Below are 20,425 nucleotides of genomic sequence, written 5' to 3'. Positions count from 1 at the left end.
ATTGAAATATTCCGCTGGTTTGTGCAGCAGGCTATTTTTTAAAACCTTTCTTTATTGTTGTGGTTGTTTGGGTTTTATTGTTTTTCATGCTATGTGCCACTTCAAAGACTTCTGCTGATGGAAAAGCCATCTTGTAAATAAATAAACAAAATATAAACTCATAAGACGCACAAAATGTCACAGGTGAAGAATGCATGAGTTGTCTACGTGAGAGGTTTCTGTGTCCTGTGTCGGGCCAACTGCCTATTTGGCAGGAGCTCTTCCGGGATTCAGTCTTGGAGATGCCAGGGATTGAATTTGGGACCTTCTGTGTGCAAAGCAGCCCATTCAGCCGCACGATGAAGCACAGATGATTATTGGGCTTTCAACCATTACTCTGAACCCACAGCCTTGGAGCACTTCAGTCCAAGGATGGGATCAGCTGCCTTGAGGGATTTACTAATAGTCCGGGGGGGGGGGACCTGTGTAACCCACTATTGATGACTCAAAGCGCTCAACTGGGGAAGAACCTCAACTTCTCTGAGGGGTCAATGGGGCTTGGAAAGGATTTCAAAATTTCCAGCTTTTATTTGTTTAGGATCCAGTTCTAGATTTTAGGCACCGGCCAAGCTGGAAGCCAAAGGAAAAGTCCATATTCCCAAGGCCAGGTACAAGGTACCTGGGAATTTTAATTCAGACTTTCAGGAACATAGCAAGCGAACTTATTTCAAGTCAGACCATTGGTCCATCTGCCTCTCCAGGGTCTCAGGCCAAGGTCTTTTTCAGCCCTGTCTGAAGATTTCAGGGATGGAAGCTGGAACCTTGTACAGGTGTTCTCCCACTGAGCCATGGGCCTTCCCCAATTCCCCTGTCTTAGCACACAGGTCTACACATACAGAATGAGGAAGTAGAATAGACTGAATTCAAGCTGCCGGTGTGAGATTACAACTTCTACAATGGAGAGGTGGGGAACTTTCAGCTCACCCTCCAGACCTCCCTCTTTGGGCCCACAAGTCCGTTTCAGCTAAGCCACAGCCACCTGGCCTCCAGCCGACAGACAGATCTTCAACAGCCCCTTTCAAGGCACTGCACAAAATAGTGTTTTGAAAGGGGCTCTGCTGTGGGGCAAAGATGGTCGGGCTGAAGTGGGCACCCGCCCTTCTGTCAAATGTGGCCTGCAAGGGGTGAGGAACCACAGCTGGCCTGCTGGGGTGCAAAGATCCCTCACCCCTGCCCTACATTGTTTAAAAGGCAAAACCCCAGGAAACAGGAAACAAGCAAAGGAGGAGAGGTTCTATATCAGAGGTGGAAAACTGTTACCAGGGCCGGACTAAGACTTTTGAGCACCACAAAATGGTGTCCCACCCCACTCCACCAAGGAAGAAGGGGTGAGTGAAGATTGACATCAGGAACAAGGGTGGGAAGAGACCAGCAGTGCCTCCTATTGGCCAAGAGGCCGTTGTAGAGGCAGCGGAGGGGAGTGTTGCCAAGGAGACGGCAGATCTGACCTCCAAGGAGAGTGCCACAGCTGTCACTGCCACCACAACAGCAGCAGCAGCAGGCAAAGTATTCCTTGGAGGCCAGATCTGCTGTTCCTGTGGATCCTTCTGCCTGAGGTGGTCTTCTCACCTGGCCTCATGGATACGGCAGATCTGACTATTACCATTGTAGTATTGTAGGCTGCAGTCCAGCCATGCAACAGTCAGAGGTTTCTACACAGACACACACATACACACACACACACACACACACACACACACAGCGCAGGGCTGACAAAGGCTGCATGGTCTGAGAAGGGTCCTGAGGGCTGGACAGAGAGGTTTGGACACATTTGGCCCATGGGCTTGAAGATCCCCACCCTGTTCTAGAAGGCTTTCCATTTTCAGGGAGCTAATAAACACAAGAGAGCATTCAAAATGTGACTTCCCAAAATACCATCTCAAGGGCCCAGTTCATTCCACCATCTCTTTCTCTTTCTCTCTTTCTCTGTAGGCCAGGCCGCCAGGCCAAGAAATTCCAAGGAGGGAGAAAACCAAAGCAGCCTGATGACGACTGAGCATGCTCAGTGGCCGTGGCCATGGAATGTTGGCTCTGTTGTGGAGTGGGGAGGACAATGCAGGAGGGTATTCAATAGAGTATCCTGGAAAAGGGCACAACTGGCTGGCCATAACACAGGACAAAAGTACACCACACATCAAGATTTTGTTACAGGTCTCACTTGTCTTCTATATTTAGGTGAGTGTTACTCACTCCTAGAGGGGAAAGGCAACAAATTCAAACTAACACATTTATACATGTGCCATTTATTAAATGGCATTTAAGACAAAACCTACTGTGATATCTTCCCTCTCTGCACTCTTATCCAAGACCCATTTGTTCCACTGAGACTTGCACAGGAAGATATTGCAGGTAGGTTGGCTGATACTCACTCTGCACATGAAACTACATGCAACTAAGTGTTTTGCTCGCCACTTGGCTAGAAGATGGCCTTCTAGATCCAAAATGGAAGCCTAGAACCTTCCATTTTGAGTCAAACTATCTCCTACTTGTCCCTGCCGGCATTTACTTGAACATTAAGAAGGATTTACATTCTAGACCATCAGGAAACAGGACAATACAGACCAGCAGTGCCCAGAGGAATATCTTTCATCAGTTGGAAATGCAGGTGTGTTTCTGAATGTTTAGCTGCTGCTCACCAAAGAGCTGGCAGGAGACTCTTATAAAGTCCAGTGACATGGACATTGGACAAGGTGGCCTTTGGCAATACCCAAAGAGGTGATTTTTAGAGACAGCCTCCTTAGCAATTGATTGCCCCGCTCTCCAAGTGAGCGCGGCAAGGAAGATCACATTAGTTCACGGTGAGCTTGGGCGGTTATTAAAAGAAACACAATCCTCTTACAGTATGGAAAGTGTGCAAGCATGGAGGTGGGGCTGAGGAACAGACAAATCTTTCGGTCTGTGAATAGATCTGCTCTGCAGATGCAATCCTCCTTCTACACTGCAGGCTATCAAGGGGCTTATTCTCCCTTTGGTTTTATCAAGGCCACAAACAGGGAGGTGGTGGGAGGTGGTACAACCAAACACACTGTAGAGGCTCCCCTCAATATGCCCTAAGAATTTTCTTCTCCTAACGAAAAATTTTACGGGGCCTCAGAAAATCCTGCTTGAGGCCCTGAATGTTCTCACAGAGATGGGAAGAGAGTAAAAACCCTCTCAGTAACTGCAAACCGGCTTCACCCAGGCGGTACCTTTATGAAAATGTGCAAGGTGATATTGTCCTCTGCACCAGCCACCATCAGCAGGTCTGTCTCCAGAGAGTGGCCAAGACGGGCATCTGCTTGAGGTCTCAAGAGTGCGGGTCCCACCAGAAGCTCAGAGGCAGTGTGGGGGAATGCCCAGTTCACATGTCCTTCCTTCTGGGGTGTCCACTGAAGGCACTTTGCCCAAGGGACCCCAAATTTCTCAAGCCGGCACCACCTATCAGAGCAGCTTGGCACACATGCATGACGCAAGCACCTGTGCCAAACTAAGGACACTGGCCGATGTATGAAACTCACGACCCTCTCCAGTCATGTCCCAAGCAGATCAGCGCAGCCTCAGCCATTGTGTGGGGTCCCAGCCTGGGTGTCAACAATACATGGTTCATCCACAGTGACAGAACAGCACCGACTGGGCTGAAAATAAGTTGTGCCATTGCATCAGTCCGTCTCAGAGCACTTCATTCAAGAGAATAATGACTAAATGGGACAAGGGATATTGCATAACATCACTGATACTGGCAGCTTGCCAGCGGAGACGCACGCGCGCAGGGGGGGGGGAGGGTTGAATCCACAACCAACATTATTGGGCATTTATTAGCCAAACGCGCATTGGAGAGCCCCATTCAACAATCCACTCGCCAGTTGCGGACGTGCCTCAAAGGGCGCATTTCAAACAGGCCCAAATCCGCAAACGGCACACGAGACTAGCCAGAAAGCCAGACTCTGGGAGCTGCTGCTCGCCTCTCCCAGTGTCACCAGAATACCGCAGCTCTCTCCATCTCTCTTTCCAGAAAGCCCTCGTTTCTTGCCTTGCGGACGATGGCCTCGGATTCCCCTGACCTTCTGCGGGAAGGACGTGCCTTAGTCCCTCCGTTAGCAACCCAGGCAGACATTGAACAGCAGCCAGGAGCTGCTCCAGAGATATATTTTTTCAGCGCACCTTTAAGGCGGCGGCGGGGCGGGGGCCTCAGCTGTACGTGTCTGTGTGTGTGGAATTAAACATCACTGCCCACATGCCAGCGCTCCGCCAGATCGCTGTGTCCAAGATCCATCTATCGAGAAACCTAATAGTGGAACCGGGGGAGGGGGTTTGCCTCTCGTAGGCCATTTGCACAGGAAGCAAAGCAGCTGCGCGCAAAGGCGCGTTCTGAGCCTCTGCTCCAAGCGGGAGCCGCGGGGCGCTTTCCCCTCCCCGGAGGACGTTTCTCTGCACCCCCATAGAAACTGCCGCAAGGACCTTCTCCCCACCCGCCCCCCGTTGCCCCCACAGCCTTCCAGTTATCCCCGCAGCCCCGTGGATGCAGAAGGTCCCCCCCAGGCGTGCAGACACCTGCATCCCCTTCGGTCCTTTCACCGGCTTACCTTTTCCTGCGCTCTGCTGAGTCTCTTCTGGACATTTTTCGCAAAGACGCCGCTTGTCTTCATGTCGGCCATGGTGGCTGGTGGTGCAGGGATCCTGCAGAGGAGGGAAATTACACGGAGCCCAGCTGCAAAGAGAGCGAGGGAGATGAGAGATGGAGGTCGGCTCCAAGAGAGAAAGAGGAGGGACAAAGGGAAGCAGGAGGGAGGTGTCTTAAAGCTGCAGCGGCAGAGGAGCTGGCGCATCAGTGGCCAAGCCGGAGAGAGATTGGGCGGCGAGCGGAAGAGGCGAGGAGGGCTTGTCAAGCGTGTTCACACGTGACGCCCAGGTTGCAATCCCGTGCAGCCCTCCTCGTTAATTCTGAACAGACGTGCGTAGGATGCTGGGGAGTGGGGGGGGGGCGCTCCAATCCTACGCATATTTTCTCGAAAGTAAATAAGATGCGGGGATTACTTTCGGGTACCCACGACCAGGATTAAGGCTGGTTTGCCAATCTAGTGGGAAACATGTACTGTACTCGCAAAATGAGCAGCAGTTGTCCCTTTATGCTCTCCAGTCCATATTAATCCTGTTAGGTGATGTGTCCGATAATGCTGCTACGTAGCAAAAAGGCTCTGAGTCAATATGGCTTCAATTGTTTATAGGAACAAATTACTGTGCATGCTTATTCACAAAATATATCTATTAAAAGGTGGAAAGCTTGGTTTTTAGATCAGCAATTTATTCGCTGGTCAAATCTAGAGGGATTTAAAGCAATCCATCCTAGCCAACGGATCTCCTGAATTTACTACTTACTGTTCCACATAACCTGGAACCTGTACACCACCTCCCTCAGGCCAATAACGCGAGATGAACGCCGCAACCCCAGAGTCGGTCACGACTGGACCTAATGGTCAGGGGTCCCTTCATCTTTTTATTCCTACAACAGGGATGTGGGTGGCGCTGTGGTCTAAAAAACCACAGAGCCTAGGGCTTGCCGATCAGAAGGTCGGCAGTTCGAATCCCCGCAATGGGGTGAGCTCCCGTTACTCGGTCCCTGCTTCTGCCAACCTAGCAGTTCAAAAGCAGGAAGTGCAAGTAGATAAATAGGTACCGCTCTGGTGGGAAGGTAAACAGTGCTTCCATGTGCTGCTCTGGTTCACCATTAGTCATGCTGGCCACATGACCCGGAAAAACTGTCTGCGGACAAACCCCAGCTCCCTCGGCCAGTAAATCGAGATGAGCGCCACAACCCCAGAGTCGTCTGCGACTGGACTTAACTGTCAGGGGTCCCTTTACCTATTCCTACAACATGCCTTTCAGGGACTGGCAAGGTGCTGGAGGGTGTGCAAGGGGGAAGTGAGGCCGGAGTCTGATTTGGGAGAGGGGGTCAGCGCTTTGTGGAGACCTGTACCAGCCAGGAGACAAGATTTTGAGGCAAGGGAAACTTCAGAGCTGGAGGGTGGAGCGCAGGATGGGTCGGAAGATGAGGAAGAGGCAGATCAGGCAAGTGAAGGTCCAGGTGCTTCCCCACCCTCTCCTGCCCCACTGTCTCTCAGAACCAGCAGGGGATTGAAAAGGGATGAGTAGAGGAAGGCGCAGTCTCCAGTTGCATGTGTGCAGCCTCCACACTAGATTGGGGTGCCTAAGTCTCCAGAGCGGTAGAAGCAACTGTGTTATCTTCTACAACTATCCATTGTGTGTTTTCCTTTGGCTGGGAAGCATCTTTGATAATGCCCATAGGGCAGCAGAAGCCAACACAAGGCCCTCCCTATATTGATGGACTCCAGCTCCCATCATCCTTGCCCACTGGCCATGCTGGCTAGAGCTGATGGGAGGAGCAGTCCAGCAACACTGGGAGAGCACCATGTTGGCATGTTGCCCTCAGGCCTGGGATCTTCTTTGAGGCACAAGGAACTTCACTGTTTTGCACATGGAAGAGGTAAGGTTGAAAGCCATTGCTCCAGACAGTGGTCAAGGAAGTGGATTTTGCCACTCAGGTGGCCCTCCCTTGGAGCAACAGACTCTTACTACACCGAGTCTCTAAATAACTGTTAGCTGGAGTATTCCATACCAAAGCATCCCAGACTCACATGTGAATGAAAAAAACGTGGAACCCAGCTGATATTTTTTGTTCTTTGTTGTTGTTTTTAAGTTCCCTGAATCAAATTGGGTTGGACTGGGAAAAAATGGCTTGGGGACAGATCTCATCCAAAGGCTGCCAAAGTTAGACACCCCTGATTTAGAGGTATGTAGAAGTAATCCCAAGAAAAAGACATATCCTTATTCATTCTTGGCTAAAAACCAAACAATAATATGGACACATCCAATCCACGTTAAGCACTTTAAAGTCCCAAGGAATTACTTAACTCTCCCATTGAAACTAATGGACTTTGGAATGCTTAACTTTGGCAGGACCATGTCCTGTGTGGGTTATTGAAGGAGGCATTCGAAAGGAATAAGCTCATCCCTAGACAGCTCAAACAGTTTACATGAAGTTCACTTTCTATCTTATCAAAAGCAAGGAGTGACTTAGGCAATGCTTGAGCACAGAAAGCACAAGCAAGTCACACTTCTTCTAGCTGGATACACCACCAATATCGAAAGTGTGGATTTGAGCATCTCTCTCATGAAGCCTGTAGTCCAGCATCTTCTCCACAGCTCCATCTGTTCTCCTAATCCAAACACACCCAAGAGATTTATTGCCATAATGATGCTTCCAATGTGGAGGTTATCAAACTGGGTTGCATCTTGTGGGTGATTTGCATGGATTGAGATTGCTTCTCTCTCTCGTGAGTTTCTTCGCAGGCATTTCTTAAAATAGCTTGACTTCCTATTCCTCTGGAGTTTTGCCAGGTATTTGCTGTCTTTAACACTTGAGGAAGCAGAGCTTATAAATGATATAGTCCAGGGACTGCAAATTAAGAAATTATCTTTACTTACATACTCAAAGCCTAACTCTCAAGCAGAAGCAGGAGTAATAATAACAGCAGTTCCTCAAAATATAAGATGTTCCTTCTAACTAAATTTTCATCCTTGTAAACATCACTATAGAAACACAATTCTGCAACTTTTTCTTATAAGATTTTTTTTCTCACACTCCTTCTCCAAAAAATCTGTTTAGTTTAATACATTTGCTTTAGTATTGTTTTAGAAGGTGCGACGAACCCAAGGACTTTGCCACCAATTAATATGCGACAAACCCAGTCCCAGCGTTGTCACTAAACTTTCGGGGATCCGCTACCACCAATTATGTGACGAAAATGTCCTCCCTCTCTATTACTAAAAATGCGACACAGGAATCCAGGGGGGAAACCACCCTCCCTCTTCTCCTGCCGCCTTAAGATAAACCCCTTTTACTTGTGGGTTTCTTAGTAAAGAGAGTCTTCCAGCTTACGTGGCCTGGTATCATGAGAAACTCTAGGCTGTTTGACGGAATAACCTCCTGCCTACAGTAAAGGGTCTCACTCAGTTTGATTCCCCACTGCAATAGTTTGCCCTTTCCACTCTGGCAACTTTGTAGCACCCCAGGTTATCCTCCTAAGCCACCTCAGTGTAACTCTAAGACACAAACCGTTGCCTCTATTCCCGAGGTAAGTTTTGTCCTCTATTGAGCCACCACTTCTGTGAGTTTAGATACCCAGCTGGAATAACTAAGCACATCCACTAACATTTAAGAAAGCTTTATTCAGACTAGATGACTTTTAAATGCGTAATGGTTTCATGTGTACAGGCGCTTAGATCATATTCTTAGTTTCAATTAACAACGGCTAGATAATACAATTCAATTAAACTCCTCAGAACAATTTAAGATCTCCTACGCCTACCCACACTCTCCCTCGCTCCCACAACCCTCTCCCACTCAAATAACTGCCTCCCATTCCTTTTAAACTCCTGGCAGTCCCGCCCCTCAGGAATGGAATGCGTCATTTATCCAGGAGGTTGGGGTTTAACTCTCTGCACCCTGGAGTTCTTTTGCCCACCAGGCCAATCCGTCACAGAAGGCAACCTTCTAAACATTCCTTTTAAACCAGGCCTTTGGTTGTTTTGATTGACATCCTATGCCCTTTTAAAATGTGGGGTGTTTCTTTGGGAGGGGGTTATTGGGTTGTTGTTTTTATTTTGAATATGCATTTTGTTGTTTTTTATTTTTATTTTATTCTGTGAACTACCCTGAGACCTGCAGGTATAGAGTGGTATATAAATTCAATAAAAAAAATTAACCTGCAAACATCTTGCAACTGTGGTTAAACATAAAAGTGAACATGAGCTGAACAGTGTGTTGTTATTTCTTTTCTTTTTTTGCAAAGTTTGTTTTCTGAGCAGGTTAAGCATGGGTGTCATTTGCAAAGTTACATCAAGAAACAGAAATATGGGCATACTGCCTTCCTCTGTCTGTACATGACCAGCAACTGAAGAGCTCAAGCTTCTTCTTTGGCGATCACTCGTAGCCGAGTAAGATTGTCTTCCATATACACATTTTAACAATGAGTCCGTAGGTGATTGTGGAGGCCAATTCTGGACCCACACATCCTTCCACAGTGGGGACATTGGTTTCTAGGTGGGAGTTGATCACGGTGTAGATATGCCAAGCATGCCTTCCTCTTAGCATGTTTCTCCCTTGCATCCCGAGTTTGAGTGTCTTCAAAGCCCATGACACCTTTGGTAAAGGCTGTTCTCCAATTGGAGTGCTCACAGGCCAGTGTTTCCCAGTTGCTGGTGTTTATACTACATTTTAAAAGATTTGCCTTGAGAGAGTCTTTAAATCTCTTTTGTTGACCACCAGCATTACGCTTTCCATTTTTAAGTTCAGAATAGAGTAGTTGCTTTGGAAGACGATCACCAGGTATCCACACAACACAACCAGACCAACGAAGTTGATGTTGAAGAATCATTGCTTCAACACTGGTGATCTTTGCTTCTTCCAGTACACTGGCATTCATTCGGCTGTCTTCCCAAGTGATGTGTAAAATTTTTCAGAGACACCGTTGATAGTATCTTTTGAGAAACTGAAGAGTTCAAGCAATTAAACAAGAACAACAACAAAATGGCAAACACATTATTTTTAACCATTGCTGAGTGTCATTGAAGCCCTATGCAACTTTGAGAGAGAAATTGGGTATTAACTCCAGGATGGCGACATGTTCGGACCTGAGAGACTTAAGTTTGAATCCTCACTCAGCCATGAAGTTCACTTGGAAATAACTCTGTGCATGTAATACTTACTCTTCCTAGTCCATTTCCCAGGGTTGTTGTGAGGATCAGGGGAGGAAGAGAGTACTAGGTACACTGCCCTGAATTTATTGGGATAAGGAGTGGGACATAAATATAATACTACTACTACTACTACATCATCATCATCATCATCAACAACAACAGCAGCTCTCCAGTTGCTAGGTGACACTGTCAAATTTTATCAGAAAATAATGGTCAATGGCAGTTGTGTGGCAGATACAATCAAGAGCAGAGAGGAGCCACCCCACCCACAGCCAAAGCACCACAGTTGTTGACAAGTCCTCTTAACAGCCAGTGTTATCATTCATAAAATGCTACCGGTGTAGAACATGGCAGAACATCACAAACCAAAAAGGATAGGCTACTATTTCAAGGAACTTACAGTCTCCATTGTGACAGTGGGGAGAGAGAAGGCTTGTCCATGTATGTGGGGGAGACTATTGGGAGCATCTTCCCTAATGTGCCCATTCGAAGCTGCCTAGTTGCTCCATCTAGCTCAGTATTGTCAATATTGTCTGGTATGTCTCTCCAGGGTCCCAGAGAGGAGTCTTTCCTAGCCCTATCTAGAGTTATCAGAGACTGAACCTTAGACCTTTTACATCCAAAAGCTATGACTTGAGTTATGATCTATTGCAGAATGTTTCCCTCAAAAAAAAGCAGAAAAATAAAATTTAACCCACATTGAAATAGGAAATTCAGGCCTGGGAGGTGAGTTGGCTAAGAGTGTTAAGGTGTGGAACAGGAGGAAGCCATTAATAAATTTGTTGGTGCAGTTGTAGTAGCTGTTTGGTGTACAGTCGAGTTAGCTATAAATGGGATAGTTTCAAAGCAACTCCTTCACAGTTGGAAAGCTCAGTAAGACACTCCCAGACAAGTGTGCTTTCTCTATTTTTAGAAGACACATCTATCATCATTTTCTTTCTTCTGTCATGGTAGGTTTATTTTACAGCCAGCAAGGGTGCCAACTACATTTGTGCTTTTTTACTATTAAAAAGCAAAACTCGAATGATACTTAACAAGTGGCAGGCATTGGTAAACAGAAGCATGTTGGATCCTCGGAGAAATGGCAAAGGAGCTGTCCAGGTGCTGATTTCGACTGCTTACAGCATGGGTAGGCAACCTAAGGCCCCGGGGCCGAATGTGGCACAATCACCTTCTCAATCTGGCCTGCGGACGATCCGGGAATCAGTGTGTTTTTACATGAGCAGAATGTGTCCTTTTATTTAAAATGCACCTCTGGGTTATTTGTGGGGCATAGGAATTCGTTCACACACACCCCAAAAATAGTCCTGATAAACAGTGTGAGATATTGTGTTATGATATAAGATAAGATTAGAATAAATAATAGTTAAATGGTAAATAAGGTATAAGAATAAGATTTAGAAATTACTAAAGAGGATTTACAATGTAACGCAGTTAGAAGGGATATGAGGAAGTCACCAATATTAGAATAGATATATGTTGAAGTTTCGGAATTTTTGTTTTTCTTTTCTACATTTTTTCTGTATTTTGTATTTTGAATTTTTTGTATTTTGTATCTTTTGTATTTTCTATTTTTTTGTATTCTGTATTTTGTCTGTTTTTATGTCTTTGTTACAAAATAATAAATATATTTGGGGGGAAAAATATAGCCCAGCCCCCCCCCAAGGTCTGAGGGACAGTGGACCGGCCCCCTGCTGAAAATGTTTGCTGACCCCTGGCTTACAGTGTCTGCTTACAACACACAAATAGCCAAAGTTAATTTTTGTTTGTTTGTTTTTTACCCAGGAATGCAAGTCCGTGACTAGGCAGTGGGGGAAGGGAAAGAGGTTAACCTGAGTATCAAATGCTGCAAAGTGATCCAGCTGAAGTGGTGCAGTATGAATAGAAGACTAAGATGAATTTTTAAACAGCTGGTACAGAGGCCATAACACTATTGACTAAGGCTGGTGCTTCCCATCCCCAAAGGATCATGCAAGAGATGATCGTTTGAAAACTGTTATTTTTATGTTTTATAATTAGGCTGATGGTATAATTTGTCTAGTGAGGTTATGATACTTTTTTTTGTTAACCGTAACAGTTGGAGCCATTGCAGCCCTAACACCAGATGAAAGTTGTTCATCCCTTAGGCTCATACATCCAGATAAGAATTCCTCTTGGGGTGACTCAGTGCTTTGAGTAGCTTGATATTTTATCATAATATGTGAGGATATTAGATTATAGATTTTTATAGCTCTTTTGGAACATTCCTCATGGATGGAATCCGATGCTGCAACCCATTATTAGTCCTTGGGGATGTTTTACATAACGCTGAAAGGAGCAAAACAATTTATCCTTGGCATAATTCCAGTGACAACATGGCAAAAATGTAAGATGGAATAGAATAAAATTAGCCTCTATATTGTCTGACTCAATAACAAATTCAAAAAAAATCTGTTCCTTGAAGATTTCTTTTAAAGTAGCTTTCTACTTAGCCATCTGCGAAGAAGCGAGGTCTTTTCAACTACGTAAAGTTAAACAATGCTCCCTGCCTTTCCCAAACAATCATAGTGCTCAGCATATATAGATGAGCAGGGAGGTGTAGACACAGCATGACAAAGCCATTTCTGACAAAGCCATTTCTGGCGAACCAGAGCAGCACATGGAAACGCTGTTTACCTTCCCGCTGTAAAGGTAAAGGGACCCCTGACCATTAGGTCCAGTCGTGCCATTTACCTTCCCGCTGTAGCGGTTCCTATTTATCTACTTGCATTTTTTGACGTGCTTTCGAACTGCTAGGTTGGCAGGAGCTGGGACCAAGCAACGGGAGCTCACCCCATCACAGGGATTCGAACCGCCAACCTTCTGATCAGCAAGCCCTAGGCTTACCTTCCCGCTGTAGCGGTTCCTATTTATCTACTTGCATTTTGACGGGCTTTCGAACTGCTAGGTTGGCAGGAGCTGGGACCAAGCAACGGGAGCTCACCCCGTCACAGGGATTCGAACCGCCGACCTTCTGATCAGCAAGCCCTAGGCTCAGTGGTTTAACCCACAGCGCCACCTGGGTCCCTTAGTGAGCAAATAAATTATCTGAGTCTGAATCCTGACAAGATGGGGATACTGTGGTTCCTGTGTCTGAGAATCAGATGTGAAGCCTGTTCTGGGTGGTTTGCACTCGCCTTGAAGGAACAAGCATGTAGTTTGGAAGTAATCCTGGATCCACCATTGTTGCTCAAGGCCCAGGTGGCCTTGGTGGTGATTACAGCCTTTCCATTCCTGGATAGGAATAGTCTGGCAAGTGTTGCCCATTTTCTGGTAACCTAGGATTGTAATGTATGTGGGGTTGCCTTTTAAGGTTACGTGGAACTTCAATGAGTGCAGAATGCGGCTGCCAAAATTTTGAACAGAACAATCTAGAGGGATTGCATTATACCTGCAATGGAATCCCTATTTGCTTACATGCCCAATTCTGGATGCTGATGCTCACTTTTAAAGCCTAATTGGCTTGAGACCCAATGACCTGCAGGAGTGCCTCTCCCTGTCTCAGCCTCTCCTTCATCAGTTGTCTGTGAGAGAAAAGAAAATGCACGAGAAAGTAACAAGTGTGCATGGCACAGGGTATTTTAATAGTTTCCCTCATCCTCTAGGGACCCAGGTGGCACTGTGGGTTAAACCACTGAGCCTAGGGCTTGCTGATCAGAAGGTCGGCGGTTCGAATCCCTATGACGGGGTGAGCTCCCGTTGCTTGGTCCCAGCTCCTGCCAACCTAGCAGTTCAAAAGCACGTCAAAATGCAAGTAGGTAAATAGGAACCGCTACAGCGGGAAGGTAAACGGCGTTTCCATGTGCTGCTCTGGTTCGCCAGAAGTGGCTTAGTCATGCTGGCCACATGACCTGGAAGCTATACGCCGGCTCCCTTGGCCAATAATGCGAGATGAGCGCACAACCTCAGAGTCGGTCACGACTGGACCTGATGGTCAGGGGTCCCTTTACCTTTACCTCATCCTCTATTACAGTAATATACTAGAACTGCAATATTATATTTCTTTTTGCAGAACTGTTTTCATCTGTCGTTGTACAGCACAGTTGTCGTTGATAGTTTAGTGGTTTATAAATCTTCCAAATAAATAAATGCCTCAAAAATTAATGCGTCCTTTGATTCACAACTTCGCCTATTAAAATGGGTGCCTAGTTGATTACTCAACTGAAATTTTAGTTCATTTATCTACCAAATAAACCTTGGAGTCATAACTATTTGGCTTTGAAAATACTGGGTGGGGAGGGAGAGATGATGCTATATCCAAAAGGGGCAGATCAGCCAGCCAGATACTGCATGTTTTAATTAAAATATTTAACTGTTCTGACTCAAGTACATCAATCCAATTGCAGCTCACCCCCATTTTCGTCCTTCCCCATTTGGCATGCCTTCTCACCAACTGCGGCGTCTGCCAGATTGGCTAGACTATGAGTCCATCTGCATAATGTAAAGTAAACATGAGAGTTAACTGTATCTGATAATAGCAGGGTCCAGAATACATGGACAACCGTGCCCATATGAGCACCAGGAAAGTTTCTGGTCACATGGATAATTTCAACAGGAATTGAACAGCAGAAATTCAGTTATGGGCTGCTTGGCCAGGATCAATGAGCAATGGAGATGCTGTAATTTCTGAAGGATTTATACCAGCATTTGGCAGCAATTCACGGTTTGCAACAGAATGGCAGGTTTAATTTTAAAAAAGGGTCTAATTAAAAAAGAGTCTAGCACATATTGTTATGTTTACTTTAAATGAAATTCTGTAGAAAATGTACTTGTGATTGAATCCCCATTACAATCCCCATTAGCTTTAAATTTAAAACTACTTACAAGTTGTCAATCTTTCTCAGTTGTCCCACTCTCCCTCATTCATACTGGAGTGGAGAAACATGCAGCTTCCACGGTGCTGCCTGAAGGAGCTCCTCTCCAAAAAGAACTATCTAACAGATGCCAACACAGGCCAGAGCCCACACTTACTTCATAGCCTTGGGCATTTGAAGCAGAAACCCAATCCAAAGAAGGACCCGTGCCTAGAAGTGTATTTCATTGCATTAATCCTTCTCGGTGCACTGGGGGGGGGGGGAAGGACTTCAACAACACAAAACAAGAAGCAAATAAAAGACAAAATAGACCTTCTACAACAGTGATGGGCAACCTTTTGAGCTTGGTGTGTCAAAATTTGCCCCAAAACCGAGCATAACTCGGGTGGTGTGTCACTTCGAGAAAAAAACCCCATAATTTCATGATATTTATAGTTTAAATAACAAAAATGTATAATTGTAATATGTAACTGTATTCAATAAACCAAAAACTAATTATTTAACCAAACCAAACCCAAAAAACCCTTATTTATCACAAAGTGCCCAGAGTTGTTGAGCTTTTTGGGGGGAGCTGCTGACCAACGTTTTGGAGGTTTTTTTGGGGGGGTGCAAAAGTTGCTTTGCTTTTTGGGGGGGATGCCCCAAAGCTGCTGCGCTTTTTTGGGGGGAGGGAAAGAGAACAGAAATAAATGACAAATACAGTGGTGCCTTGACTTACGAATTTAATCCGTTCCGAAGGCACCTTCATAGGTCGAAAAATTTGTAAGTTGAAAAGCGCCATTGGAAACACAATTTCCCATAGGAATCCATTGGAAACAGAAAAATTCGTAAGTCGAAGAAACCCCATCTAAAAATTCGTAAGTCGAAAAAACCCTATCTAAAACCGCTATGGTTTCCATTCGGAAGTCGAGAAATTCGTAAGCGTGCAGCCATTTGCCCCATTCATAAGTCAAAAAATTCGGTTGTCGAGTTGTTCGTAAGTCGACGTACCACTGTAATACCTTCGCTGGAACTAACACGCAGCACCGACATAGTCTGCCAAAGCGCCAAAAAACCCAGCACAGAACGGGTTAAATGGGCCGATGGGGCGCGTGCCAGCAGTGGGGGCTCTGCGCGTCATGTCTGACACACGTGTCATAGGTTCGCCATCACTGTTCTACAATCTGTCAAGGCAGATTCTGGCCTGAAGCAGAACCTGGATGTCTCGGTGTCTCACTGCATAAGGATTCTAGTTACGTACAATCCCCAGCACTTAAAATTAGCAGTTTTGTACATAGCAGATTCCTGATTTGACAAGCTTCACATAATATTGGGGGTATACTTCGGATGGTTTAAGTGTAGACCTAAAAATATAAAGTGTGACTGCGATACACATACATACATACATACACACACACACACTTGCAATATCATACAGGCATGTGCATCAAGGCGCATTGATTTGTTGGCAAACTGAGGTGTCTCCAGCATAACACACGACATGGTTCTCTGTTGTTCACATGATCGTTAAACTTTCAAAGAGGGTCTCAAGCTACTCTTTCAAGTTGTTTGAATTAAAAAAAGGAACAATGGTTTCTTTGGTTCAAGTTTCTCTCTCGGTAGGGAAAATATATCATCGTTGTGGACTCATTTTCCCATCTAAGAATCACCACACAAACTCCTGGGAAGCACTTTTACCAGTTGATATTTTCCTGGGGAGATGGTGGAAGCGGGTGGGTGGACATCTTTAAAAACATTCCTTCTTAGTACATGTTAGTTCAGGGTTTTATTTTTAAATCCGTCAACTGAAGTCAGCTTTGGGTTTAGCAGCAGATGCAGCTACATCTTAGGGTTTAACTCCTGCCAATAACCATGGGAAATAGATTAAAGTCTACATAATTGACATGCCTTTAAATTTTCATTCCAAGTGTACTGGCCTTATGGGGTGGGGGAAGAATTATTTCTGCCTCTTACTTAATTTGAATTGAATTTACCTCTAGGGGGAAAGTTTGCAAAATTGAACGTGGCAAGAGGACTTAGCACTGTACAACCAAATGCTATGCAAGACGACTCAGAAATAAATCCCACTAAGTTCAAGGAACTTACACCCAGCTACATATCACAGGAGTGCAGTCACAGAAACCTGTGACTTGAGATTCATTGTTTGAAAACCACTGCCCTAACATACCGTATTTTCCCCTGTATAAGACACCCGTGTGTATAAGACGACCCCTATTGTTTTAACCTGAAATTAAGAAATTAAGTTGTTTAGCTTTTGGGGGGTGGGGTGGGGGAGGTCACTTCCACCAATCGCTCACCCGCCTGCCCGCCACTGTGGATCACTTGCCACAGCCACTGCCGATTGCACACCTCGCCACAGTCACCAACAGCCCACCCGCTCGCCGCCACCAACAGCCCACCCGCCCACTTGCCGTCAATTGCCTGCCCGCCTCGCCATAGCCGCCACTCACCTTTCTGATTGCCGCAGCCAATCTCCTGCTTGCTCCTGCCATTAATCGCACGCCCCCCCTCTGCATTCACTACCCGTGTATAAGAGGACACCCAATTTTTGCCTAATATTTTTTAGCAAAAAGCATCGTCTTATACATGGGAAAATACGGTATATAAAGCTGCAAGCTACAGCTATTAACTAAAAAGGGCAATTACAGAAACCGTGGATGTAAGGGTGACTCCCTACAGGGAGCCTGCCCCCATCATCCTGACATCCACCTCATCAAGTACAGAGAGCACCAGTGGTTCTGAAGCAGCCAGAGGGGGAGGGGGAGACTCAGATGAGGAGAGAAATCAGAGGGAGGAACAATGGGAAAGCTCAGGGGTGGATACAGGCAGCTGCTCAAGGATGTTGCAGAGCCAGGGCACCGTCCGCTTAGGGAGGAAGCTGAAAGGGCATCACTTCTTCCGGCACAAGAAGTAAGGAGAGCGCTGCAACGCAGGTCAAGGGGGCGGCGTTTGGGGTGCCCAGACTACTTTGCTGGCATAGGAACAGACGTATGCCATTGCCAGATTCTGATTCAGGATGAGAGGTCATGTTTTAAGCTGTCTCTACACTGTAAATAAATAGCACAATAAACGTCTTTGAAGACAAACTGGACTCAGGCGGAGTTACTCTAGAGTAGCCACGATGACCCTCTGACAGTAGTGAAACAGTGTAATATGCCTAAAACCAGGTCCTATTTGCAGCAGATAAGATCGTTCACACACCATGCTCACTTATAAAGAGAACCATTACAATGGACAAAAGCCAGACAAAAGCATTAGTCATGCCAAGAACTGACGGAAATTTTTCTTCTCACTACTGATTTTTGTATAGGATCCATGTAGATGCTATGGAAACATATATTATTGCAATCATACAGATCCACAAAATGAGGCTAAAGTAAGCTTTTACTAGGATTTAATCTTCCTCCTCTTTTTTTAAAGCTGTGACTCCATCATATAGCACAATATAGTTCAGAGAGGACAGATGAGCACACGAAACAATATGCAAACATCTGGGATTATGTAATCCAGATGATGGTACTAATATATGGGTCAGAAAGACTTAGGTTTAAACAGCAAGAGGCACAGGAAAACAATGTGGTTACATGTACTTAAAGACAGTTTCATTCTCCCCATTTCATTTGTTTTATTTTACTAACAGGATGCTATGGTCTATGAAACCTGTTTAGCAGCCAGGGGGTGGGAGACGAGCAGAGAACATTTCGTAGCACATTCATGTAGCTACTGCAAATCTAGAGCCTCTGGAGAAAAGGGCGCCAGCTTTTCGCTTCGTTATGGCATCATGGCAAAGAAGTGAGCCACTGCACACTTTGAAGCAGATGCTGTTTGCCTTCTGCTTGCGGCAACTATCTGGTTCATGTGAATGCATGCAAGGGCCAAGAACTGGGGTGCGCACAGAACCCACTAAATATGGGGTGACATGAAAGGGATCCTTGGAGCTGTCTGCGCCTTCCCCCCAATGTGTTTACAAAGATCTCCTGCAACAGACATTATGCACATCATATATTTTCCACCCACCAACTGCATCCAATTGGGTATTGGGTGTTTAGGGGATGGGGTACCACCTCTGGTGCAGAGATGGAAGTGCTTGGTGACTGCTTAGCGACTGGCAGCCTAGAAAAATTCAGAAAAGATATGAGCCACCGTGGCAAATAGATGGACAGATTTAAGTGGAACCTCCCAGTCCAGAGGCAGTATACCTATGAACAACAGGTGTTGGAAACAAACTACAGGGGAGGGCTGTGCCTTCATGTCGTGTTTGTCAGCTTTCTGGGGCATTTGGTTGGCTTGTGTTGTAAATAGGATGCTCAAAGTAGGTAGAACCCTGGTCTCCATTGGCAGGTTGTTGTTTTTTAAAGTCTTACCATCTTCTGGCATGCTTCACATCTTAGAATTACAACTGTTTTGAGGTCCCCTGAATAAAAGGATAAGGTACAGATGAAGACACAATCTTGGTCAGGCAATGCATGTACATGTTCCTGAATGTGGAGCCCCAAAGAGTTCATGCGCTCGTGTACAAAGATCAAACTGCCATTTCAGCTACGACTTCGAGCCCGTTGACAGGCTTTAACTTTGTAAACAGACCGTATCGACTCAATTACTTTCCCACTTAGGTTTACTTGTCATTCATTAGTAGAGATTAAGCAAGCATACAGGGGACCGCATCTGAACTGCACAATGGTATATTAGGGAACACATTGATTACTTCCTGGCTGCCGGCACTTGAAATCCACATAGGAAATATCAGTGAGCTGGATGATTGAAAGAGTCCCTCTTGCTACAACCACAGCCAAAGTTACATACATATACACACACTGTGTAGCAGGCATTGACAATGAAGCACCGCTCCAGTGAGCCACATTAAAGTAGTCACACATAGAAGAATATAAGCTCTCAACATGCCAAATGTTATTATTTTTTCATCTCCAAGATGGCACTGCCTGGACCTCTGTGTTTAGCACTGCAGATGTTACAGAAGTGTACCGACGAATCCTGAAAACAAAAATAAAACAGTATTGGTTTTGTAAATCTATTGTATATTATTTCCAGGCACATTTGTGCCAAAATACATACACATGGCCGAAAACAAATAGGCTATGGCTAAGATCCAAAGAGCTATGCCTAAGAGCAAGTACAGTGGTACCTCGGTTTATGAACACAATTGGTTCCGGAAGTCTGTTCATAAACTGAAGCAAACTTTCCCATTGAAAGTAATGCAAAGTGGATTAATCTGTTCCAGACAGTCCGCGGAGTACTTAAACTGAAGCGAACTTTCCCATTGAAAGTAATGGAAAGTGGATTAATCCGTTCCAGACGAGTCCGCGGAGTACTCAACCTGAAGCGTACTTAACCCGAAGCATGGGTGTAATTGGTTCCGGAAGTCTGTTTATAAACTGAAGCGTTCATAAACTGAAGCAAACTTTCCCATTGAAAGTAATGGAAAGTGAATTAATCCGTTCCAGATGGGTCCGTGGCATTCGTAAACCGAAAATTCATAAACCGAGGTGTTCATAAACCGAGGTTCCACTGTAGTGCGATTTTGAGCATTTCCCCCATGGCCTTATTCTCCATGGATTTGTCTGACCCTCTTTCAAAGCCACCCAAGTTGGTGGCTGTAAAAAGCAATACTATATCACAGGCGCGTCCAACAGGTACAGGTGAAACTTGGAAAATTAGAATATCGTCGAAAAGTGCATTCATTTCAGCAATGCAACTTATTATTTTTTATTTTTCTTTTAATTGTTACAAATGCTTTCTTTTGGAAATTCCACAGTAATAAAACAAATAGTTACAATAAT

At 45.3% G+C, this 20,425-nt stretch overlaps 2 protein-coding genes across 4 annotated transcripts in view; both read right to left on the bottom strand.

The window, feature by feature from the left end:
- Window positions 1-4,766, bottom strand: part of AMPH (amphiphysin) — a 92,026-nt gene extending 87,260 nt beyond the window's left edge. For both annotated transcript variants that reach the window (XM_035129246.2, XM_060280563.1), the window contains exon 1: window positions 4,602-4,766. In XM_035129246.2, coding sequence (XP_034985137.2) covers window positions 4,602-4,673 — 72 coding nt within the window. In that variant the 5' untranslated portion in view covers window positions 4,674-4,766. The remainder of the gene's footprint in view (window positions 1-4,601) is intronic.
- Window positions 4,767-17,051: 12,285 nt separating this feature from the next.
- VPS41 (VPS41 subunit of HOPS complex) overlaps window positions 17,052-20,425 on the bottom strand; it is a 118,859-nt gene continuing 115,485 nt past the window's right edge. For both annotated transcript variants that reach the window (XM_060280561.1, XM_060280562.1), the window contains one exon: window positions 17,052-19,619. In XM_060280561.1, coding sequence (XP_060136544.1) covers window positions 19,539-19,619 — 81 coding nt within the window. In that variant the 3' untranslated portion in view covers window positions 17,052-19,538. The remainder of the gene's footprint in view (window positions 19,620-20,425) is intronic.

Source organism: Zootoca vivipara, chromosome 12, assembly GCF_963506605.1.
Source record: "Zootoca vivipara chromosome 12, rZooViv1.1, whole genome shotgun sequence".
NCBI classification, from domain to species: domain Eukaryota; kingdom Metazoa; phylum Chordata; class Lepidosauria; order Squamata; family Lacertidae; genus Zootoca; species Zootoca vivipara.
Note: the sequence above shows the minus strand (reverse complement) of the source record. Positions and strands in the feature narration are given on the sequence as shown.